This window comes from Heloderma suspectum, chromosome 2 (genome assembly GCF_057233095.1).
Source record: "Heloderma suspectum isolate Gila_16-S chromosome 2, 16-S_ref, whole genome shotgun sequence".
Classification (NCBI taxonomy): Eukaryota; Metazoa; Chordata; class Lepidosauria; order Squamata; family Helodermatidae; genus Heloderma; species Heloderma suspectum.
This window is the reverse complement of record NC_139459.1, coordinates 395,031,675-395,057,035: the sequence shown is the minus strand read 5'-3', so window position 1 is coordinate 395,057,035 and position 25,361 is coordinate 395,031,675. Positions and strand designations below refer to the sequence as shown.

The following is a 25,361-nucleotide window of genomic DNA, read 5'->3' as shown; positions in this document are numbered from 1 at the left end:
TTTACGAGGGAGGCATTGGAACCACTCACTCCATCCCTGCTCTGCTTGGGAGAAATTGGGGAGAAATGGAGGTGAGGGAGCGAGGATTTGAATGCAGTCCTCTTTTTGCCCTGATTTTACCCACATCCCTCCAGAATCCCTAGAGCGGCCTTGTGCAATTAAAGAGTTTCACTAGGCGGCGGGAGGGGGGGGATAATTTGGACGCCTTCTCATATCTGCAACATTCTATTTAAAAATACCATCCCATAAAATAACAGTTGGCGCATCAAAAAGTTTGAAGACACAGGAATAAAACCAGAAAATTAAAAATATACAGCACATCAACAGTAGTTTGAAATGTTAAAACAGATATACTTTTTCATATAGGACTCTGAGATCAGATGTGTCTTTTTATCTTTTCCTTCAAAATCTCAAGTAATCTTTACCGTATAATAATATCTGATATAAGAGCTTAGATCACAACAAAAATACAAAGTTGTGGTAAAGGGCAAATCGTCTGACAAAAATCTTTAAAGAATTATTTTAGGAGTATGTTTTTCTTAAAAATGCGTAAATATCCTAACTCATAGGATATTTCTGAGTTCTTTTATTTCTTATGACCTGCTTACATGGTATTTAACAAAGAATAGAATGCAAGCTCAGACATGCCATTCACTTCTATTCACTTCCTAAAATAATTTGTCATCTTCACTCATTTACATCATAAGCAGATTATACCTAACCAAACCTCCTTCCATCAGACTCCTTATCTGATGCATGGGTTATTTTTTCCTGAGTTTAGAGGGGAAAGGAGCTCACCTTGCTTTTCCCACATAGAGTCATAGAATAGTAGGGTTGGAAGGGGCCTACAAGGCCATCGAGTCCAACCCCCATTACTTGGTTTAACAATAGCAGGCTCCAAGACGGGTGAAAAGTTACTGCATGTCATCATGAATGCCTTTACTAGAACCAAGCCAGATTCATACTTCACATGAGAATATATTTTCATGTTTTGTAGGTGCTTTTATGAATGCTGCAGCTTATTTGAGAAGCCCAAATATTACTCAAGGATGAATATTTGCAAGTTAGCGTATTGTGCAGGTTGGTGCAACGTTCTTTTAAGATTAGTTGTTTATTTGGTCAGTCGCTTCCAACTCTTCGTGACTTCATGGACCAGCCCACGCCAGAGCTTCCTGTCGGCCGTTGCCACCCCCAGCTCCCCCAAGTTCGAGCCCGTCACCTCCAGAATATCATCCATCCACCTTGCCCTTGGTTGGCCCCTCTTCCTTTTGCCTTCCACTTTCCCTAGCATCAGCATCTTCTCCAGGGTATCCTGTCTTCTCATTATGTGGCCAAAGACCTCCGAGCCAAATATTCATCACAAGGGGATGAAGGACAAAATCCTATTGAGATAGACAGTCACCTCTGATCTACAGAACGCAATCCTACTGAGAAAGACGGTCGCAATGATATGGTTTCTCCTCTGTGTGAGCTCTCTGACGAAAAGTGAGGTGTCTGTTCTGACTGAAGCTCCTTCCACACTCCAGACAATGATATGGTTTCTCCCCTGTGTGAGTTCTTTGATGAGACATTAGATATTTCTTCTGACTGAAGTGCTGTCCACACTCCAAACGATATGGTTTTTCCCATGTGAGTTCTTTGGTGAGAACTGAGAGTTGTCTTCTGACTGAAGCTCTCTCCGCACTCCAAACAATGACATGGTTTCTCCCCTCTGTGAAATCTTTGATGACAATTGAGACTTACTTTACGCCTAAAGCTCTTTCCACACTCCAAACAATGATATGGTTTCTCCTGTACGTGAGTTCTTTGGTGAGAAGTGAGATGATTCTTCTGATTGAAGCATTTTTCACACTCCACACAATGATATGGTTTCTCCCCCATGTGAGTTCTTTGATGAGAAGTAATTACTCATCTGAGTAATTCCCCAATTTCACGCATCTAAGCGTGGATTCGGGGAGGGGGCGAGAACGGGCTCTGTGTTATGAGCATGGACAGGCACGGAGGGGGGGTATCCGCCGTGGTTCTGTCTGTGCTGGCTGGCACTGAGCGGGAGGGGTGGGGAGCGCAGTTTCCCAGCTCCGAGCTCGTTGTGCTGTCTACGATCTCAGAGCTGGGAAACCAAAAAACCAATCTCCCACAGAGGTTGTCTAGGGGACATGGGATTGCTGTCTAAGAGCATATAGTAGCTTTTGCTACATAAACAAACTGCATTCCATCATCTCAGAGGCTGCACTTTTTAGAAACTGCTGCACACAACTATAGTTTTCAGAGCACACTGTTCATAGCTCCCGTTGCACATTTTCATTGCCTGTGTTTCCCCAACAACCACCCATGTCACTTTAGTTAGTTATTTATCATTCAATGTGGTTGTCATTGGTTGTCAGCCGGGTTCTTGTAACATGGAATGGCAGCTTCAGTGGCATGATAGTTTCAGTTGCATAGACTCTATGTGCCTATTCCAGGGAACAGAAAAATCTGGGACTTGATTCCACCACTCTGCCACAGACAGCCACCCAGCTTAACCACACCATAGGATACAATACCAATCGCATATTGCCTGTATAACGTCTGTTAAAAGCGTGGCCCTTACCAGCTCTCATTCCCCAGAGTACTGGCGGTTGAGTGAAAATCAAAAGCCCTTAACAGACAGGTTAAACTAAATGTTTATTTTTCAAAATGAGGATCTTTTCTCCTGGGCTTGATTCTTTTACAATAAAGGGCTGCACACCATTTGAAGGCCTTGTATTGCCCCGGCTGTAGGTTTTGAACTCTTAGGTTAGAGGTGCCAAGATAGTGGTAAATCAGATCCAGGTTTATTTACAAGGAGCACTTTATTGAGTACAGTCAGCATGCAGGTGTATCAGACAGCTTCTCTGAACTCAGAGCCATGGGGTACAATGGGTTTTATACCATACATGTTAGCAATGAGGCAGCATAACAGCAGCAAGCGCCCCCTAGCATTCATTCCCAGCATAGACTAGCAGGGCTTAGTTCTCAGCACAGCCACCTGCAGCTTTAAGACAAACAACCTTTGCTTCCCAGGCACATCTTGATTCACTCATTAGTATGGAATGTGCTAGGCCGCACTATGGGCCCTTTGACTCATCTTCATATGATCAGAGGCTTACTAGCAAGGAAATTGCACTAATAATGAACTTAAGCAAAGCACTATGGATCTCTAGGCCCCTCTAACACTACAGGTAACTTGGTTACAGGCCTGGGCCAATACAGGGCTTCCCACATTCCAGACATTGCTAGGATTTACAGATGTGTGTATTTTGATCAGCCCTGTAGCCAGCCAATCTTGTTAGGTGGGGCATTTGGGGGTGCATAGTGCCAGCCAATTCCCCACCCATCACTGGTGGAGAAAATGAGAGGGCCAGGCCAGCTGAAGGGAAAGGCAGTGGCTTTCCTCCTGCAGAGAGTGTGTTAACATACATAATGGGCTATGTAAAGGTCAAGTTGACAGATAATTTAGTATGAGGACCAAGAATTAAGTGACTGGCATATCTTTTGTTTCATAAAATAAAAAGGATGCTAAGGATACACTGCACAAGAGGATCCCAAAAGGTATTAAACAAAATAGTTTCTCCTATATAACTAAGAAGTGAAAAACTAGTGTGGAGCTTGTTTTCTCAAAACTTCAATTTTAACCTTATATTATAGCAATATCATTAACCTCCTGACCCAACCCTTTGGAAACAGAAGAGCACATTACAATGGGACCATAGTCAAGCGTTTAGGGAGAGTGGTGTTGAAAATATGTTCAACAATATCCCTTGTTGGAGACAATGAGATTAAGGGTGCAATCCTGTCGGAATAGCCGGCTGCCACCAAACTCGGAGACAGCCGACTATCCAATGCAGGGTGAGTGGAGCATGGAAGGGGATCCTCTCCTCTGCACTCTGGCCACCCTGCGTTTGCGGCTAGATAGCCAATTTTGGTTGTCTAGCTGGGGACGTCGGAGTGGGAGGGGTGGAGGCTGGACGGCGCATAGGAAGTGTTGTAACAACACTTCCATGGTCTCCTCCCCACCCTGCCCCCGGGAATGCCTCCTTTTGCCCACTCTGAGCGGCAGTTATGAGCACAGAGATGGGGAAAACCCCACCCCCACAGCTACAGGGCTGACTTTGATGCCAATTCAGGCAATTGCAATCATGGACGATCTTTCTGCACTTGGAGAATTGAGAGTGCTGCCCCCCAAAGTGAATTCTTTGATGTTTTTTATGGTGCACGCTGAGAGTGAAGCTCATTCAGCTCTCAGAGCATTCAGAGGGCTTCTCCCCTATGTGGGTTCTCTGATGGCCATTCAGGTGTGCCCTCTGAGTGAAGTTCTTTCCACACTTCGAACATTTATAGGGCTTCTCCCCTGTGTGGACTCTTTGATGGGTTTTAAGGTGTGTGCTGAGAGTGAAGCTCCTTCCGCACACTAAGCATTTATAGGGCTTCTCCCCTGTGTGGATTCTGTGATGGGCGTTAAGGTGTGAGCTCCGACTGAAACTCTTCCCACACTCTAAGCATCTATACGGCTTCTCGCCTGTGTGGATTCTTTGATGGGTTTTAAGGGCTGTGCTCTGAATGAAGCTCTTTCCACACTCTAAGCATTCATAGGGCTTCTCCCCTGTATGAATTCTGCGATGGGCTTTAAGGGCTGTGCTCTGAATGAAGCTCTTTCCACACTCTAAGCATTCATAGGGCTTCTCCCCTGTGTGGATTCTTTGATGAGTTTTAAGGGCTGTGCTCTGAATGAAGCTCTTTCCACACTCGAAGCATTCATAGGCCTTCTCCCCTGTGTGGATTCTTTGATGGGTTTTAAGGGCTGTGCTCTGAATGAAACTCTTTCCACACTCTAAGCATTCATAGGCCTTCTCCCCTGTGTGAATTCTGCGATGGGCTTTAAAGTATGACTTGTGAGTGAAGCCCTTTCCACACTCTGAGCATTCATAGGGCTTCTCCCCTGTGTATTGTATATTTATGTATCTTTGATGTATATTGATGTATCTTTGATGTATTGTAAAGGCTGTACTCTCAGTGAAGCTCTTCCCACACTCTGAGGATTTATAGGTTTTCACCTCTGTGTGAATTCTTTGATGGGTTTTAAGGTTCATGCTGAGAGTGAAGCTCTTTCCACACTCAGAGCATTTATAAGGCTTCTCCCCTGTGTGGATTCTTCGATGGTTTTTAAGGGCTGAGCTCTGACTGAAACTCTTCCTGCACTCCAAGCATTTATAGGGTTTCTCCCCTGTGTGGATTCTTTGATGGATTTTAAGGTACATGCCGACAGTGAAGCTCTTTCCACACTCTGAGCATTCATAGGGCTTCTCCCCTGTGTGGATTCTGTGATGGCCTGTAAGGTGTGAGCTCTGACTGAATTTTTTCCCACATTCTAAGCATTTATAGGGCTTCTCACCTGTGTGAATTCTTTGATGTCTTTTAAGGCGTGTGCCATCAGTGAAGCTCTTTCCACACTCTAAGCATTTATAGGGCTTCTCTCCTGTGTGAATTCTTTGATGTGTTTTGAGGGCTCTGTTCTCACTGAAGCTCTTTCCGCACTCTGAGCATTCATAGGGCTTCTCCCCTGTGTGAATTCTTTGATGGGTTTTAAGGTTTGAGCTATGCTTATAACTCTTTCCGCATTCTGAGCATTTATAGGGTTTCTCCCCTGTGTGGATTCTTTGATGGATTTTAAGGTGTGTGCCGTCAGTGAAGCTCTTTCCACACTCTGAGCATTTATAGGGCTTCTCCCCTGTGTGAATTCTTTGATGGGTTTTAAGGTTTGAGCTGCGACTGAAACTCTTTCCACATTCTGAACATTTAAAAGGTTTCTCCCCTGTGTGAATTCCTTGATGGGAGTTCAGGTCTGAGCTGCAACTGAACTGATTTTCAGTCTCCAAGCACTGAAATGTTTTCCTTCTGGTGTGAATTGTTTGACAGTCAACTAGGTTTATTTCCTCAGTGAAATTCTTTCCACTCTCCGAGCATTTCCACTGTTTCTCTGCATTGTCAATATTCCTTTTGTGCGCTTCAAAGGGTTTGTCTGGTGCTGGCCATTCATCGACGTCAGCCTGTTCAAAGGAACTAGATGTTCCCCACTTCTCTTCATCTTCAGGGTTTTTCCTCAGGTGCACAGCATTTTTAATGCTCTCCCTCCCATTCCCTGAAAGAGAAAAAAGAGAACAAACCGAATGGATGGCTATTTTGATGATCAGAGTTAGAAATGACTAACACAACTCCTTGGGGGCAGGCCTGGTTGCTTTAATTAAGGCTGCAGCGCCAAAACCTTTACATTAGTGGGGAACTATGCCCTCTGCCCAAGTGGAATTCATCCCCTCCAAAATCCCTAAACCCATCCTGCCTGCTTCCACGACTCAAGAAGGGCATGGATCCAGAGCACACGTGGAGGGCCTTATCCCTCCAAGCAGCTCACCCACATCATCAGGATGCACAAGCTGAAAAATATCCATCACAACATGACAAGAACGGGTCCTAGCCTCATCTGTCTCCAACTCTGTCAGAACCACAGCAGCCTAGTGGGCTCGATTGTGAGGCATTTTCCTCTGAAAGGAAACACATCACACAGATCTCAGAAGGCTTCTGGACACACCCTACTCTGCTCTACTGAACCTCCAAGGAGACCATTAACCACTGTGAGGGATCAGCGGGGCTGAATGTCTCTTTCCTGGTGCCCGCCAGACCCCTCGCTGTGTCACCAGGGTGGTCCGTGACCTCCCATCCTCTGGGACCACTGAGACTGGCTGCGCGGGCGCAGCTGCGAGGGACAGCGGCGCAAATGAATAACCGCGCCCGCCGACACACATTCAAGGTTCATGTTCATGGTTGTAATTGGGTTTACCTGGAACAGGGAGGGGGCAAAGGGGAGGATAGAAGGAGAAGCTGGCAGACACTGGATAAATAGGGGGAAAGGGAGATAGTGAGGGAGGAATTGGAGAAGACATGGGGAGACAAACAGAGATCTAAACAGAAGGAGAAAGAAAGGCAAGACAGGAGGGGAGATATTTTACATGGAAAATGGCAACCTCCACTCTGTACTCTTGTTAGAAACCACTGAACTTACTGGGGAGAGAAGAGGCCTCTCGTCTTCTTACGTTCCCCCATTAAGTGCAAAAAGGCTTCAACTGCTCATGGCTGGAGAAATTGGTGTTTCCTTGAGGAATGGTATCAGGGAGAAGCACCAGGGAAGGACTGAATAGCTGTGGGCCTTGTTTCTCCTCATGCTTTCAGCAGAGACAAACTGTGGGAGGATTATTTACTTGCCCGGCATCAGTCCATGCTCTAAGTGAAGGTGGAGAGAATTTTCCTAATAGATGAGCTATTCCCCAATCATTATATGTTCATTTTGGAGAATAACAGTATTGTAACTAGGAGAGAGAACACGCTGATCATAGCAAACACTCTTGTCCAACAGCACATCACCAGAATGTGCAGAAAGCAGAAAGGGGAAGATATACCCAGCTGAATGCAGATTTCCAGAGAATAGCAAGGACACATGGACATCACCAGATGGTCAATATCGAAATCAGATTATGTACTTTGCAGCCAAAGATGGAGAAGCTCTATACAGTCAGTAAAAATAAGACCTGGAGCTGACTGTGGCTCAGATCATGAGCTTCTTATTGAAAAATTTCGGCTTAAATTGAAGAAGGTAGGGAAACCACTAAACCATTCAGGTATGACCTAAATCATATCCCTCATGAATATACAGTGGAGGTGAGGAATAGATTTCAGGGATTAGACCTGATAGACAAGAGTGCCTGAGGAACTATGGACGGAGGTCCATAACATTGTTCAGGAGGCAGCAACTCAATCCATCCCAAAGAAAAAGAAATGCAAGAAAGCCAAGTGGCTGTCTGATGAGGCTTTCCAAGTAGGTGAGGAAAGAAGGGAAGCGAAAAGCAAGGGAGAAAGGGGAAGATATACCCAGCTGAATGCAGATTTCCAGAGAATAGCAAGGAGAGACGAGAAGGCCTTCTTAAATGAACAATGCAAAGAAATCGAAGAAAACAATAGAATGGGAAGGACTAGAGATCTCTTCAAGAAAATTGGAGATCTCAAGGGAACGTTTTGTGCAAAGACATGATAAAGGACAAAGAAGGCAGGAAGCTAACAGAAGCAGATGAGAATAAGAAGAGGTGGAAAGAATACACAGAAGAACTATACAGGAAAGATCTGAATGTCCCTGATAGCCATGCTAGTGTGGTCACTGAACTTGAGCCGGACATCCTCGAGAGTGAAGTCAAGTGGGCCTTAGGAAGCATTAGTAACAACAAAGCTAGCGGAGATGACAGTATTCCAGCTGAGCTATTTAAGATCCTAAAAGATGATGCTGTTAAAGTGCTGCACTCAATATGCCAACAAATTTGGAACACTCAACAATGGCCACAAGACTGGAAAAGGTCAGTTTATATTCCAATTCCAAAGAAGGGCAATGCCAAAGAGTGTTCAAGCTACCGTACAATTGCGCTCATTTCACATGCCAGCAAGGTGATGCTCAAAATCCTACAAGTTAGGCTTCAGCAGTATGCGAACCAAGAACTACTGGAAGTACAAGCTGGGTTTCGAAGAGGCAGAGGAACTAGAGATCAAATCGCCAACATTCGCTGCATCATGGAGAAAGCAAGAGAATTCCAGAAAAACGTCTATTTCTGCTTCATTGACTATGCTAAAGGCTTTGATTGTGTGGATCACAACAAACTGTGGCAAATTCTTAAAGAGATGGGAGTACCAGATCACCTTACCTGTCTCCTGAGAAATCTGTACGAGGGTCAAGAAACAACAGTAAGAACCAGACATGGAACAACCGAGTGGTTCAAAATTGGGAAAGGAGTACGACAAGGCTGTATATTGTCGCCCTGCTTATTTAATTTATATGCAGAGTAAATTATGAGAAAAGCTGGGTTGGATGAATCAAAGGTCAGAATTAAGGTTGCTGGGAGAATTATCAACAACCTCAGATACGCAGACGATACCACCCTAATGGCAGAAAGCGAAGAGGATCTCAAGAGCCTCTTGTTGAGGGTGAAAGTGGAGAGTGCAAAAGCTGGTTTGAAACTCAACATTAAGAAAACTAAGATCACGGCATCTGGCCCCATCACTTCCTGGCATATAGAAGGGGAAGAAATGGAAGCAGTGACAGATTTTATTTTCTTGGGCTCCAAAATCATCGCAGATGGTGACTGTAGCCATGAAATTAAAAGACGCTTGCTCCTTGGGAGGAAAGCTATGGCACACCTAGACAGCATAGTAAGAAGCAGAGACATCCCCTTGCCGACAGAGGTCCGTCTAATCAAAGCTATGGTTTTCCCAGTATGGCTGTGAGAGCTGGACTATAAGGAAGGCTGAGTGCCGAAGAATTGATGCTTTCGAACTGTGGTGCTGGAGAAGACTCTTACGAGTCCCCTGGACTGCAAGGAGGTCAAATCAGTCCATCCTAAAGGAAATCAACCCTGAGTGCTCATTGGAAGGACAGATACTGACGCTGAAGCTCAAATATTTTGGCCACCTAATGTGAAGAGAAAACTCTCTGGAAAAAACCCTGATGCTGGGAAAGACTGAGGGCAAAAGGAGAAGGGGACGGCAGAGGATGAGATGGCTAGATAGCATCGCTGATGCAATGAATATGGACTTGAGCACGCTCCGGGAGAGAGTACAGGACAGGAAGGCTTGGCGTGCTATGGTCCATGGGGTCACGAAGAGTCGGACATGACTGAACGACTGAACAACAAAACTAGGACAGACTTTCTTATTAAACGTTTGACTGAAAGCATGTTCCTGGCTGCTGTGTCTCTAACGGAGTCATCGGATCAGGGAGGTTTTGATGTGCCTTTGCCCCAAGACTTGCTCATAACCACCTTGAGTAGCTCTGCCTGTCTCTTTATGAACCTATCTGGTTATTAAAATCTTGAGGACACCATTATCTACAGAGGCGTATTTGATGGGCATGTGAGAGAACACTTTCCCCTGTGTTGTTCCCAAACTGAGGAACGTGCTCCTTCAAGAACTCGAATTGACCCTCACTCTCTTGGCTTGTACAAAGGACGTGAAGATGCATCTTTGTAATGAATGTTTCTACACAACTTAGGTCTTTTAATGTGTTACTCTTTTTACCATTCTTGTCTCTTATCGCTTTAAGCTTTTTTTGTTTTAGAATATAAAAAATAAATAAATATATAGGACGACTTTGGAGAGTTTGGCCAAGGAGATTGTTGGGCAGTTGGGTGGACAGTACACCAGCAGAAACCCTGGACTGCCTGGAACAAGCACTCCAGACTGGTGGACTGTGGAAAAGGGCACCAGACCAAGGAGATGGAATGTTTCGCATGCCCAAAGTCACTGGTGTATTCCCTAGCAATGCCACGCGACGGCATTCAAAGAGCAGAGGTGGGAAGACCTCCACCTGGCACCTGGGACCATCAATCCCGGTTCGAGTAGATAATACTGGAAATTGCAAATCTTGGTATTGTCCATAAGACCTACGATTCTATAGACATTACCCAGGACTGTCTTTAAGACCTAGGATTGTCTAGGATACCTAGGATTGTCTAGACTACCTAGGATTGTATAGGATTGTCTAGACCTAGGATTGTCTAGACTACCTAGGATTGTCTAGGATACATAGGATTGTCTAGGATTGTCTAGACCTAGGTCTGTCTAGGATTGTCTTTAAGTCATAGGATGTTACCCAGGATTGTCCTTAAGACCTACAATTCTATAGATGTTACCCAGGACTGTCTTTAAGATCTAGGATGTCTTTAAGACCTAGGATTGTCTAGGATACCTAGGATTGTTTAGACTACCTAGGATTGTCTAGACTACCTAGGATTGTCTAGGATTGTCTAGACCTAGGTCTGTCAAGGATTGTCTTTAAGATGTAGGATGTTACCCAGGATTGTCCTTAAGACCTAGGATTCTATAGATGTTACCCACCCACCCACACACAGAGTTAGGATACAAATAACCCATTCCCGATGTGACAGAGTCCCCCCCACCTATTTCCTTGGCTGTTTCTCTGAGAGATGTGTCAAGTAGGTGACATTTAGTCAGATGACAGATCTGCCAGGAGAATGCAGAGCCTGAGAGAACTGACAAAGGATCCCACCAGACCTAAGCACATACCTGCTGATGTCTCTCCTTCCTCAGAGGCCCCTTTTCTTTCCTGACAGGAGAGGAAGTCAGCTCTGGGAACCAGAAGACCTTTTAAAGAGGGCAGAAATAGCAAAATTACTTCTGGCACTTTCCACTGTCACAAACATTCAGAGTGTCTGAACCTTCTCCTCTCTATTTTTGTTGTTGTTCAGTCGTTCAGCCATGTCCGACTCTTCGTGACCCCATGGACCACAGCACGCCAGGCCTTCCTGTCCTGCGCTCTCTCCCAGAGCGTGCTCAAGTCCATATTCATTGCATCGGTGATGCTATCCAGCCATCTCATCCTCTGCCGTTCCCTTCTTTTGCCTTCAATCTTTCCCAGCATCAGGGTCTTTTCCAGGGAGTTTTCTCTTCGCATTAGGCGGCCAAAATATTTGAGCTTCAGCTTCATCTCCTCTCTATATCAGCCCTCAAAAAGTCAAAAGCAGGCTGGGACTGTTTTCTTCCATGACATCCTCACAATGCACTAATACAAAGAAAGAAGAGCCACAATTCTCCGCCCAGGATCATTCAACAAGGCAAAGAGGAACCCCTACCCAGAGGGCCCCATTCCTTACCCAGAAAAGCCAGGGTCCCAAAATTCTCCTCCATGACGTCCCTGTGCAGAGCCCTCTGGCCTGGATCCAGCAGGGCCCACTCCTCCTCCGTGAAACGCACAGCCACCTCCTCAAAGGTCACCAGACCCTGAGAGAAGAAGAAATCAGGTTCTCCTTACACATAACGTAGCAAACCATGAGGGCAATAAAGGTGAGGTGGACGGAGGTTCTTCTGCAGGATCGAGAGCTTCATGAGTGACAAGTAAAGCCTTCCTAGCAGCCATTTTGGAGAGAAGCCAAGGGACAAAGGGAAAAGGAAAGGGTCAGATTCTTCCATGCCCAGAGAGATGTGTGGGGGACAGACACACCCAGGCCTACCCTACCCGCTTTAGCTGCACAGAAGCCATTTCCACTCCACCACAAAGCGAAGGAGGCGTAGAAGGATCCCCCAGTGTCCGTTCACTCTCTCCGCAGGTCATTCCATGTATGGTGTCCGAGGAGGCCTTCTCCGCCTCAGGGATATCCGTGGCTGCTTCGGCTAATATCCCCTCCACCTGGAAAAGGAACGGGGAGCCCAGGGAGTCACGAGTGAAGGGGATTAGGAAAGGAAAAAGGCAGGCAAAGGCCTCGGGCAGAGTTTGCCAATCTATTTGCATTCAGGTCTCCTTCTGAAGCTATTCTACTTCCTGAGCCCTGCACCTGTGCTTTCGCAGGAGATCACATAACGATTTGGGCCAAAAAGGTATCCTGAGTATTACAACGGACAAGAAAAATGAATCCAAAACTCCCTCCTAAAACCAACTTGAGGGGAGAGAAAGCAGCTCCCAGAAGTGCCCTGACACTCAGCTGCTGGAAGCACACAAATATGGTGCTTGTAGCCGCTAATCGTGTTCTGCTGCGACGACTGTGCCGCTGATGGAAGAAGAATTCCCTCCTTCCCTGGAATGTCATACTCTCCCTGGGTGCTTTGTGATCCTCTAAAGAGGCCCTGCTATACACATTCGGAACCCGTGGGATAGTTGTGGGTGGGTGTGGGCACGGGGAGATTGGGCAGGGGAGATTGTATTGTGGTTTTAATGTTTTTATATTTTAATGTTTGTTTATTTTATATTGTTTTACCGTGTGCTCTTTGGTTTTAATTTTTGTGAACCGCCCAGAGAGCTTCGGCTATTGGGTGGAATAGAAATGAAATAAATGAAGAAATAAACAGGGACATCGCTACCTCCCATGGCAGCTAAGAAACGTTGGGATACTGGTTGGGGATTTGTAAGATTAAGATTTTAATTTTTGTGAACCGCCCAGAGAGCTTCGGCTATTGGGCAGTATAGAAATGAAATGAAATGAATAAATGAATGAATGAATGAATAAATAAATAAATAACAGGATGAAATGCTCTCACCTGCTTATTCTCCTTGTCCTCTGCTTGGCTCAGGAGGAAACCTTCCGCCAGGGCCACCGCCTGGGAACTGGTCTCCGCTCCACACTCCCTGACCCAGCTCTCCATCTCCGGGGGCAGGACGGCCAGGAACTGCTCCAGGACCACCAGGTCCAGCATCTGAGTTTTCGTGCGCCTTTCTGGCTTCAGCCACTGACAGCAAAGGTGGCGGAGTCGGCTGCAGGCCTCTCGGGGGCCCTCGGCCTCCCAGTACCAGAACCCCCTGACGCGCCGGCGCTCTGCGGCTGAGCTGGTGCTGCTCCCAGCCAGGTTCTCCTGCACTCCCCTTTCCCAGAGCTCTGCACTGCTCCCTTCCTGGATGATACAGGGGCCACTCCCTGCCTCAGGGTCAGCCAAGTCTCGCTCTTCCGTCTTCTCTCTCTGCTGCCAACAGGACTGGAAGGATCTCCTTGCTTTGCTGCCGATTTCTGTCTTGGGGCCAGGAGTGCCTGAATCTGATGCAAGCAGATCACACATTACAAAGCCTGCGAGTCCCTCTCTCTCTCTGCAGACATTACACTCACCACAGAAAAGGCGCATTCTGGGTAAGAAAGGCAGGTGAGCACCACAACTCAAGGGAACACTAGAGATAGCAGGAGGCAGCCAGGGGGTCTTTCCTCCTGAGATGCTCAGACCTAAAGCCTCCCCTGGTTCACAACCAGAGTTGGCTCTCTGGAGGGGGCAAAGAGGGCCAGGCCCTGCGTCTCATCTTCCTGCTCCTTTCTCAATCTCCCCCAGTCCCAGAAACATCGCAGACCTGAAGAGTGTTGGGTAGTGGCAGCACCAGCCCTGTGAGTTCGCTTCCCTCCTTTCTTCCTCTCCATGTGGGGAACAGGGGGGATGTCCCAGTGACTAGGTTTCTGTGCTGTGGGGAAAGGAGGGCAGCCCCCTCCCATCACACAGCACAGAAGCCCAGTGATCTGGACAGGGGGAAAGAGAGCAAGCCGCCCTTTCCCCCCTGTTCAGATTATGTATTTATTTATCCGTTTAGCTGTGACACTTATACGCCGCTGAATATAATAAACCTCCTCAGCGGTTCACAATAAATTATTAAAATACAGTTAAAATGCAATATTAAAAATGCAACATTAAAAACACTTCAAAGTACAGTAAAAAAAACATTCAAGGATTAGTAAAATGGATTGGCATGATTAATTTACTTACAGCCCAGGGAAAGCCTGGGTGAACAAGTGTGTTTTCAGGAGCCGTTTAAAAGATGCCACGTTTTCTGCCTCCCAAACTGCCAGAGGGAGGGTTTTCCAAAGGGTGGGTGCCACTAACAACAAGGCCGTCCTTTGGGGGTTTTCGTGGTGACATTCCATTCATTTCGGAATGACCAGCAAAGCCTCTTCTGATGATCTTAAAGGTAGCCTGGGAATGTATAAGGGAAGATTAGCACTGTGCTGAAAATTTCCCCCACATTTTTTTTCGACCATTCTCATTCAATTTGATAGAAAATAAAAGTTCTTTTGAATACAAATTTAAAGAAGAACATTTCAGAGAAATTCTCACGGGTTGGGTTCAGGGTTCTTGTGCTTAACATACCTGTGAGGTGGCTAAGGAGATCGTCAAGTGTCTGTCTTTCATTCTACAATCATCTCTCCAAGCAGCCTGTAGCTCCCTCAGCTTCCCACACTTCCACTTAAACCCCAGGGGATGTAAGTCCTCCCATAAGGCTTTTTCAGATCTGCAAGCACAGGCAGCTTGGGTGGCTGCGGAGCAAGGGAGAGAATTGTAATAGAACAAAGACACACGTTCAGCACCCTTGCAGTGATTAGGTAAGCTCAAAACCCCAACAAAAGTTAGTTTGGGGCATTTTCAGCTTTGTGAGATAAATTTGATTCATCTGCTACAACTGAATGGCAGTATTTGCAACTGAAACATTTGTTAGAATCTAGATCCAGCCCTCCCCTTCATGGATCACTACCTTGTTGTGGCGAAGGGGCTTGCGTAACTCTGTGAAGCCATAAGCTATGCCGTGCAGGGCCACCCAAGATGGACAGGTCATGGCAGAGAGTTCTGACAAAATGTGGTCCCCTGGAGAAGGAAATGGCAACCCACTCCAGTATCCTTGCCAAGACAACCCCATGGAACGTATCACAAGGCTAAAAGAGATGACACCGGAAGATGAGCCCCTCAGGTCGGAAGGTGTCCAATATACTACTGAGGAAGAGCAGAGGGTATTTCCAAGTAGCGCCAGAAAGAGTGAAGCGGCTGGGCCAAAGCCGAAAGGACACTCAGCTGTGGATGTGTCTGGTGGTGAAAAGAAAATCCGATGCTGTAAAGAACAATATTGTTTAGGAACCTGGAATGTCAGATCAATGAATCAAGGTAAGCTAGAGGTGGTCAAACATGAGATGGCAAGATTGAACATCGACATCCTGGGAATCAGCGAACTAAAATGGACAGGCATGGGCGAATTTAATTCAGGTGACCATCATATCTACTATTGTGGGCAAGAATCCCTTAGAAGAAATGGAGTAGCACTCATAGTCAACAAAAGGGTATGAAAAGCAGTACTGGGGTACAATCTTAAAAATGATAGAATGATCTCAGTACGAATCCAAGGCAAACCATTCAACATCACAGTAATTCAAGTCTATGCCCCAACCACTGATGCCGAAGAAGCTGAGGTTGATCGGTTCTATGAAGACCTACAACACCTTCTAGAACTAACACCCAAAAAAGATGTCCTCTTCATCATAGGGGATTGGAGTGCTAAAGTAGGAAGTCAAGAAATCACTGGGATAACAGGCAGGCATGGCCGTGGTGCACAAAATGAAGCAGGACAAAAGCTAATAGAGTTTTGCCAGGAGAACACACTAATCATAGCAAACACTCTTTTCCAACAGCACAAGAGGCGACTCTACACACGGACATCACCAGATGGTCAATATTGAAATCAGATTGATTATGTCCTTTGCAGCCAAAGATGGAGAAGCTCCATACAGTCAGTAAAAACAAGACCTGGAGCTGACTGTGGCTCAGATCATGAGCTTCTTGTTGCAAAATTTCAGCTTAAATTGAAGAACGTAGGGAAAACCACTAAACCATTCAGGTATGACCTAAATCATATCCCTTATGAATATACAGTGGAGGTGAGGAATAGATTTCAGGGATTAGACCTGATAGACAGAGTGCCTGAGGAACTATGGACGGAGGTCCGTAACATTGTTCAGGAGGCAGCAACGAAATCCATCCCAAAGAAAAAGAAATGCAAGAAAGCCAAGTGGCTGTCTGATGAGGCTTTACAAGTAGCTGAGGAAAGAAGGGAAGCGAAAAGCAAGGGAGAAAGGGGAAGATATACCCAACTGAATGCAGAGTTCCAGAGAATAGCAAGGAGAGACAAGAAGGCCTTCTTAAATGAACAATGCAAAGAAATCGAGGAAAACAACAGAATGGGAAAGACTAGAGATCTCTTCAAGAAAATCGGAGATCTCAAGGGAATGTTTTGTGCAAAGATAGGCATGATAAAGGACAAAGAAGGCAGGGACCTAACAGAAGCAGATGAGAGGTGGAAAGAATACACAGAAGAACTATACAGGAAAGATCTTAATGTCCCTGATAGCCATGCTAGTGCGGCCACTGAACTTGAGCCAGACATCCTCGAGAGTGAAGTCAAGTGGGCCTTAGGAAGCATTACTAACAACAGAGCTAGCGGAGATGACAGTATTCCAGCTGAGCTATTGAAAATCCTAAAAGATGATGCTGTTAAAGTGCTGCATTCAATATGCCAACAAATTTGGAACACTCAACAATGACCGCAAGACTGGAAAAGGTCAGTTTACATTCCAATTCCAAAGAAGGGCAATGCCAAAGAGTGTTCAAACTACCGCACAACTGCGCTCATTTCACATGCCAGCAAGGTGATGCTCAAAATCCTACAAGCTAGGCTTCAGCAGTATGCGAACCAAGAACTACCGGAAGTACAAGCTGGGTTTCGAAGAGGCAGAGGAACTAGAGATCAAATCGCCAACGTTTGCTGGATCATGGAGAAAGCAAGAGAATTTCAGAAAAACGTCTATTTCTGCTTCATTGACTATGCTAACGCCTTTGATTGTGTGGATCACAACAAACTGTGGCAAATTCTGAAAGTGATGGGAGTACCCAACCACCTTACCTGTCTCCTGAGAAACCTGTACGAGGGTCAAGAAGCAACAGTAAGAACCAGACATGGAACAACCGAGTGGTTCAAAATTGGGAAAGGAGTACGACAAGGCTGCATATTGTCACCCTGCTTATTTAACTTATATGCAGAGTACATCATGAGAAACGCCGGGTTGGATGAATCACAGGTCGGAATTAAGATTGCCGGGAGAATTATCAACAACCTCCGATATGCAGACGATACCACCCTAATGGCAGAAAGTGAAGAGGATCTCAAGAGCCTCTTGTTGAGGGTGAAAGAGGAGAGTGCAAAAGCTGGTTTGAAACTCAACATTAAAAAAACTAAGATCATGGCATCTGGCCCTATCACTTCCTGGCATATAGAAGGGGAAGAAATGGAAGCAGTGACAGATTTTACTTTCTTGGGCTCCAACATCACTGCAGATGGTGACTGTAGCCATGAAATTAAAAGACGCTTGCTCCTTGGGAGGAAAGCTATGGCACACCTAGACAGCATAGTAAGAAGCAGAGACATCCCCTTGCCGACAAAGGTCCGTCTAATCAAAGCTATGATTTTCCCAGTAGTAATGTATGGCTGTGAGAGCTGGACTATAAGGAAGGCTGAGTGCCGAAGAATCGATGCTTTCGAACTGTGGTGCTGGAGAAGACTCTTACGAGTCCCCTGGACTGCAAGGAGGTCCAATCAGTCCATCCTAAAGGAAATCAACCCTGAGTGCTCATTGGAAGGACAGATACTGAAGCTGAAGCTCAAATATTTTGGCCACCTGATGCGAAGAGAAAACTCTCTGGAAAAGACCCTGATGCTGGGAAAGACTGAAGGCAAAAGGAGAAGGGGACGGCAGAGGATGAGATGGCTGGATAGCATCACCGATGCAATGAATATGAACTTGAGCACACTCCGGGAGAGAGTACAGGACAGGAAGGCCTGGCGTGCTATGGTGCATGGGGTCACGAAGAGTCGGACACGACTGAACGACTGAACAACAACAACAAGATCCAGCCCTGCTGTTTTTACTGCCTCAGAGTCCCTTTTCTTATTGGAAAGAGTTATTGAGGCTGACCACGTATATTGACCCATGAATCATGTTTATAAATACTTATTGCGAGTGAATAAATATGATACATGGGTCTTCAGTGGGAATGGACCAGGGAACTGGAATGTCCTATTTTGTCTAATCGACAGACGGCCATTTTGGCGTCTGTATCTGATACGTCTATGGGCTTCCGGTTATGTCTCGTTCAGCAAGAAGTTTTGTTTCGGGTTTATTGGATGCCACAACGTCACTTTAATAAATGTTTGTCTAACTCGGCTAATTGTTGGAGGTGTTATACAGTTAATGCTTCTTTTATTCATATGTCTTGGAAATGGCCCAATAGTTGCCTCCTTTTGGGAGGAAGTTATCATACGGAGAAATTTTGTGTTGGAAAGTTCTTTAACATTTACTGATGTGTTTGTTCTCTTAAACTATTTACCTGCTTCTTGGAATGTAACACACGGTCAGCGTAAATGGATTTTCCACCCGCTCTTGAATGCTAAAAGACTGATACTGAACAGCTTTGTAGAACCCAAAAGGGTCATCCCACGAAGCTGATGGTTGGGAGATTCAGGACAGATCAAAGGAAGGACTTCTTCACACAGCGCAGAGTTAAACTATGGAACTCACTTCCACAGGATGTTGTGATGGCCACCAATTTGGATGGCTTTAAAAGGGGATTGGACAAATTCATGGAGGAGAAGGCTATCCATGGCTTCTAGTCCTGATGGCCATGTGCTACCTCCAGTACCAGAGGCAGTGAGCCTATGTACACCAGTTGCTGGGGAACATGGGTGGAAGGGTGCCATTGCACTTATGCCCTGCTTGTGGGTTCCCGGTTGACAGCTGGCTGGCTGCTGTGTGAACAGAATGCTGGACTAGATGGACCCTTGGTCTGATCCAGCAGGGCTCTTCTTATGTTCTTATACTACAATACTGGAAGGTTCATCACCTATAATGCAATGGATTGAAGACCTAACACTAGCAACATTTGAAAGGGGTATATTGGTGTCACTTGCGAATGGACCTATATTTGGATATTTGGTCTGCTTTTACTGAAGTTCATGTGCAAACTGTGCAGGACACGGACTAATGGGCTCAAGTTACAGGAAGCCAGATTCCGGCTGAATATCAGGAAAAACTTCCTGACTGTTAGAGCAAGACAACAATGGAACCAATGACCTAGGGAGGTGGTGGGCTCTCCCGCCCTGGAGGCATTCAAGATGAGGCTGGACAGCCATCTGTCGGGGATGCTCTGACTTGGATTCCTGCACTGAGCAGAGGGTTGGACTCGATGGTCTTGTAGGCCCCTTCCAACCCCACTATTCTATGATTCTATGATCTTTTCCTTTTTTTGGAATATTTGAAACTGAGGACTGTAAAGCATGCAGTTACACTTGCGATGTCTTTTTGCTTTTTTTTGCTTTTTGTTTTGTCTGTTTTGTTTTGTCGAAACTCACAATTAAAAATTGATTTTAAAAAGCCACAAAAATAAGATTATAGAACACCCTGGAAATGAGACAGAAGAATGGAAGCCCTTTTCATGGGGGAAGAAAACTTTCAGGAAATTGGAGGACAGATTCTGGCACAGTGCAAGCTCCGCCTCTTCCCTGGAGCTAGACACAACACTGCCCCCTCACACCTGCATTGTGGTGGACGCAAAATGGGGACCATCCTGCCAGCGCAGCTGATGCTGTTGCCACTTGCAGCGGCAGCACAAACCTGTCGAAAAACCCTTGGGGGGAAAAGAGACTACAACCCCTGCCCGTGCTACAACCCCTGCCCATGCTGAGCCCTATCAGTGAGAAACCGTTGAGAATTTCTCCTTCTCCTGGAGAAATTCAGTGGAATTGTCCCGCCAGTTTCTCTACCCATGGGCAGGGTGGAGACTTTCAAGAGGCCATTTGCGCACAGGTCTCCTCCTGATCACAGCGGTTCTGTACTGACTGGGAAGCAGAGGGCTCCCTTCCTCACTGCATGGTGTGGAGGCCCAGATATCTGGACGTGGGTTTCTGTGTTACGCTGTGAGGAAGGGAGCCCCCACTTCCCACCACACAGCACTTACGCCATGTGTGGTTGTGTCGGAGAGAGAGAGAATATGGGGTATGTGTCTATAAGTATGAGGAGTGGCTGTGTGCGTGCATTTCTGGTGCTTGTGTTGTGGGCTTTGAGTTCATGGATGTGGCGTGGGGAACTTGCACCTTTAAAAAAATCAATTTGGGGGGTGGGATGGGGTACTTGTATGTTTTTAACAATCAATTTCTGGTGACACAGGTCCTTGCCTATTGAAAAAGATCAATTTATGGGGTGGGGGTCCTTGTATATCTTTAAAGAACAGTTTCTGGTGCTGTGTGTCCTTGCATATATTTTAAAAATCAATTTCTGGTGCTGGGGATGGGGGGCATTTCATCTTTTGCAAAATTCAGTAATCAATATTCCTATAATAATGCCTTGATTACGCCAACCAATTGATCAGAAAACATGTGCAAGCTTTTGAGATCTCTGCCAACCAATTGATCAGAAAACATGTGCAAGCTTTTGAGATCTCTGCCAACCAACTGATCAGAAAATATGTGCAAGCTTTTGAGATCTCCGGATTGCTTCATCAGGCAAGATATGAAAAGGCAGGTTTAAGGGGCGGGGTGGGGGGGGGTGCGGGATGAAGAGGGGGGGGAAATGACTAGATTATGAAGGCACATCATCTGCATGTGCAGGCTAGCCCTCCCAAGGTGCCGTGTGAGAAGGGGAGGTCCATCTGAGGGGTGTGTGAAAGGGAGGGGTTCCGTGTGTTGTGCAAAGGGTTCCTGCTGGCTTCCCAAGGGATTTAACCATCATCACCATCATCATGACATGCAAAGCAATGCCCATACTTTCTCCTGAGCAATCCAGACCTTACTTCGTAGGAGATAGGCATACTCTGGAATGTTGTACTGTGTGGCTTCTGAGTCAGCCTGCCAAAGCTCTGGCTTTGTGATGGAGACATAAAGGCGTGGATTTCTGGATGCCTTCAGAACTTCTTCCTGTGTTCCAGAGGCTGCTTTTCTCTGAGGCTCTGAGAATATCACATATTATTTTAACTATTATTATTACCATTGTTCTTATGGCTGTGCAGATTCCCCCCTTCCACTCACCACCTTAAAGTCACAAAATCATAGAATAGTAGGGTTGGAAGGGGCCTACAAGGCCATCGAGTCCAACCCCCTGCTCAATGCAGGAATCCAAGTCAGAGCATCCCTGACAGGTGGCTGTCCAGCCTCATCTTGAATGCCTCCAGCGTGGGAGAGCCCACCACCTCCCTGGGTCATGGGTTCCATTGTCGTATTGCTCTAACAGTCAGGACGTTTCTCCTGATGTTCAGCCAGAATTTGGCTTCCTGTCACTTGAGCCCATGATTCCGTGTCCTGCACTCTGGGATGATCGAGAAGAGACCCTGGCCTTCCCCTCTGTGACAACCTTTCAAGTACTTGAAGAGCGCTATCATATCTCCCCTCAGTCTTCTCTTCTCAAGGCTAAACATGCCCAGTTCTTTCAGTCTCTCTTCGTAGGGCTTTGTTTCCAGTCCCTTGATCATCTTTGTTGCCCTCCTCTGAACCCCCTCCAGTTTGTCTGCATCCTTCTTAAAATGTGGTGCCCAGAACTGAACACAGTACTCCAGATGAGGCCTAACCAGTGCTGAGTAGAGGGGAACTAGTACTTCCTGGGATTTGGAAGCTATGCTTCTATTAATGCAGCCCAAAATTGCATTTGCCTTTTTTGCAGCCACATCACATTGTTGGCTCATATTCAGCTGGTGATCAACAATAATTCCAAGATCCTTCTCGCTTGTAGTGTTGTTGAGCCACGTATTGCCCATCTTGTAACTGTGCATTTGGTTTCTTTTTCCTAGGTGCAGAACTTGGCGGTCGCTCTATTCTGTATGGAATTGGTGTTTTTCCCAGAACTGTGGTCCACAGGAGTCCTTTTGTGTGGTTATGTGGTTCCCCCCATCCCACCCTTTGCCTGTATTGTACCTCAGTTTTCTCTCTGTGTGGAATGGATTGCTGACTGTTCGGGATTCCAAGGCTGCTCTGCGTCCACTGGATTCTTGATTCTTCCGCTCATGACACCTTGACTCTGCCTTTGCTGACCCACCAGTCAGACAAGCCACCAGACCTGTTCGCAACCGGACCGGCAGATGGCACATCTCTAGCCCTGCACCAACCCTTCCCCCTTCCCCCTCCCCTCCAGCCCCCCCCGCCCACTGTTCTGCTTCAGCCCCCACCCCTGTGAAAGCCCACTAGCAGATTCCTTCTTCTCTTTCAGTCCTTCAAAAGTCAAGAAGTTTGAAACCAGTTTCATTGTCTCCACATCAGGGCTGCCCACAGGGGTCTGGGGGCCCGGAGCAATGGAATTTTTTTGGGGGGGGCATTACACACAAAAATTACTATCAAACAATCCTTAATTTTTCATTTTTTTTAAATGCTCTCCTTGCCTCGGGTCATGTGAACGGCTTGCGTTTTATTTTTTTAAATAATTCACTTGACCGGGGGCGGGGGGGAGGAACTGTTTGGGGGCCCGGGGCTGGGCAGGCCTGCTTCAGATTCCCAGGGACTGGGGCCAGATCTGCACTTAGCATCATTTAGTAACGAACCTGTCAGGGTGACGCAATTTCCATCTTGCACAGTGATACGTCATGGGGCACACCGAGGTGATTATTGCGCTATTTAGAATCCCTGACTCTGTTACCGTGGGTTATGCGTTCCTTATGCTGCGCTCCTACCTGCTCCCCCCACCACCACTCATGGACACATTCCCCCATGTCCTCCCTGCGCCCCCTTGCTAGGTCGTTTGCTAGGCCATATGAGCATGTATAAAGCATGTATAAGTGTGTATAAGCATGTGTATAAGGACAACACAGCACTCACTTGCTTTGGACAGAGGGGAGCATTTTGAAGAGGGACCGTATGTACAAGTGTTATAAAGCGTGTATAAGCGTGTGCAGAAGGATAACATGGCACATGCTTGCTTTAGACAGAGGGAAGCATTTGGAAGAGGGAGTGTATGTATAAGCATGTATAAGCGTGTGTATAAGGACAACACAGCATGCACTTGCTTTAGACAGAGGGGAGCATTTTGAAGAGGGAGCGTGTGTATAAGCATGTATATAAGGACAACACAGCATGCACTTGCTTTAGATAGAGGGGAGCATTCTAAAGAGGGAGCGTGTGTATAACCATGTATAAAGCATGTATAAGCGTGTGTATAAGGACAACACAGCATGCACTTGCTTTAGACAGAGGGGAGCATTTTGAAGAGGGAGCGTGTGTATAAGCATGTATATAAGGACAACACAGCATGCACTTGCTTTAGATAGAGGGGAGCATTCTAAAGAGGGAGCGTGTGTATAACCATGTATAAAGCATGTATAAGCGTGTGTATAAGGACAACACAGCATGCACTTGCTTTAGAAAGAGGGGAGCATTCTGAAGAGGGAGCGTGTGTATAAGCGTGCATAAAGCATGTATAAGCGTGTGTATAAGGACAACACAGCATGCGCTTGTTTTAGACAGAGGGGAGCATTCTGAAGAGGGAGCGTGTGTATAAGCATGCATAAAGCATGTATAAGCGTGTGTATAAGGACAACACAGCATGCGCTTGCTTTAGACAGAGGGGAGCATTCTGAAGAGGGAGCGTGTGTATAAGCATGCATAAAGCATGTATAAGCGTGTGTATAAGGACAACACAGCATGCGCTTGTTTTAGACAGGGGAGCATTCTGAAGAGGGAGCGTGTGTATAAGCGTGCATAAAGTATGTATAAGCGTGTGTATAAGGACAACACAGCATGCGCTTGTTTTAGACAGAGGGGAGCATTCTGAAGAGGGAGCGTGTGTATAAGCGTGCATAAAGCATGTATAAGCGTGTGTATAAGGACAACACAACATGCGCTTGTTTTAGACAGAGGGGAGCATTCTGAAGAGGGAGCGTGTGTATAAGCGTGCATAAAGCATGTATAAGCGTGTGTATAAGGACAACAAAGCATGCGCTTGTTTTAGACAGAGGGGAGCATTCTGAAGAGGGAGCGTGTGTATAAGTGTGTATAAAGCATGTATAAGCATGTGTATAAGGACAACACAGCATGCACTTGCTTTAGACAGAGGGGAGCATTCTGAAGAGGGAGCGTGTGTATAAGCGTGCATAAAGCATGTATAAGCGTGTGTATAAGGACAACACAGCATGCGCTTGTTTTAGACAGAGGGGAGCATTCTGAAGAGGGAGCGTGTGTATAAGTGTGTATAAAGCATGTATAAGCATGTGTATAAGGACAACACAGCATGCACTTGCTTTAGATAGAGGGGAGCATTCTGAAGAGGGAGCGTGTGTATAAGCGTGCATAAAGCATGTATAAGCGTGTGTATAAGGCCAACACAGCATGCGCTTGTTTTAGACAGAGGGGAGCATTCTGAAGAGGGAGCGTGTGTATAAGTGTGTATAAAGCATGTATAAGCATGTGTATAAGGACAACACAGCATGCACTTGCTTTAGACAGAGGGGAGCATTCTGAAGAGGGAGTGTGTGTATAAGCGTGTATAAAGCATGTATGAGCATGTGTATAAGGACAACACAGCACGCGCTTGTTTTAGACAGAGGGGAGCATTCTGAAGAGGGAGCGTGTGTATAAGCGTGTATAAAGCTTGTATAAGCGTGTGTATAAGGACAACACAGCATGCACTTGCTTTAGACAGAGGGGAGCATTCTGAAGAGGGAGCGTGTGTATAAGCGTGCATAAAGCATGTATAAGCGTGTGTATAAGGACAACACAGCATGCGCTTGTTTTAGACAGAGGGGAGCATTCTGAAGAGGGAGCGTGTGTATAAGCGTGTATAAAGCATGTATGAGCATGTGTATAAGGACAACACAGCATGCACTTGCTTTAGACAGAGGGGAGCATTCTGAAGAGGGAGTGTGTGTATAAGCGTGTATAAAGCATGTATGAGCATGTGTATAAGGACAACACAGCACGCGCTTGTTTTAGACAGAGGGGAGCATTCTGAAGAGGGAGCGTGTGTATAAGCGTGTATAAAGCT

At 46.1% G+C, this 25,361-nt stretch overlaps 1 protein-coding gene across 1 annotated transcript; it reads right to left on the bottom strand.

The window, feature by feature from the left end:
* Window positions 1–1,424: 1,424 nt before the first annotated feature.
* On the bottom strand, window positions 1,425–13,503 carry LOC146356511 (uncharacterized). The gene is given in 7 exon segments (XM_084841085.1): window positions 1,425–1,623; window positions 1,625–1,881; window positions 4,290–6,157; window positions 11,134–11,211; window positions 11,721–11,847; window positions 12,083–12,253; window positions 13,099–13,503. Coding segments are annotated over 7 exon segments (2,856 nt in total). The 5' UTR covers window positions 13,255–13,503.
* Window positions 13,504–25,361: the final 11,858 nt, after the last annotated feature.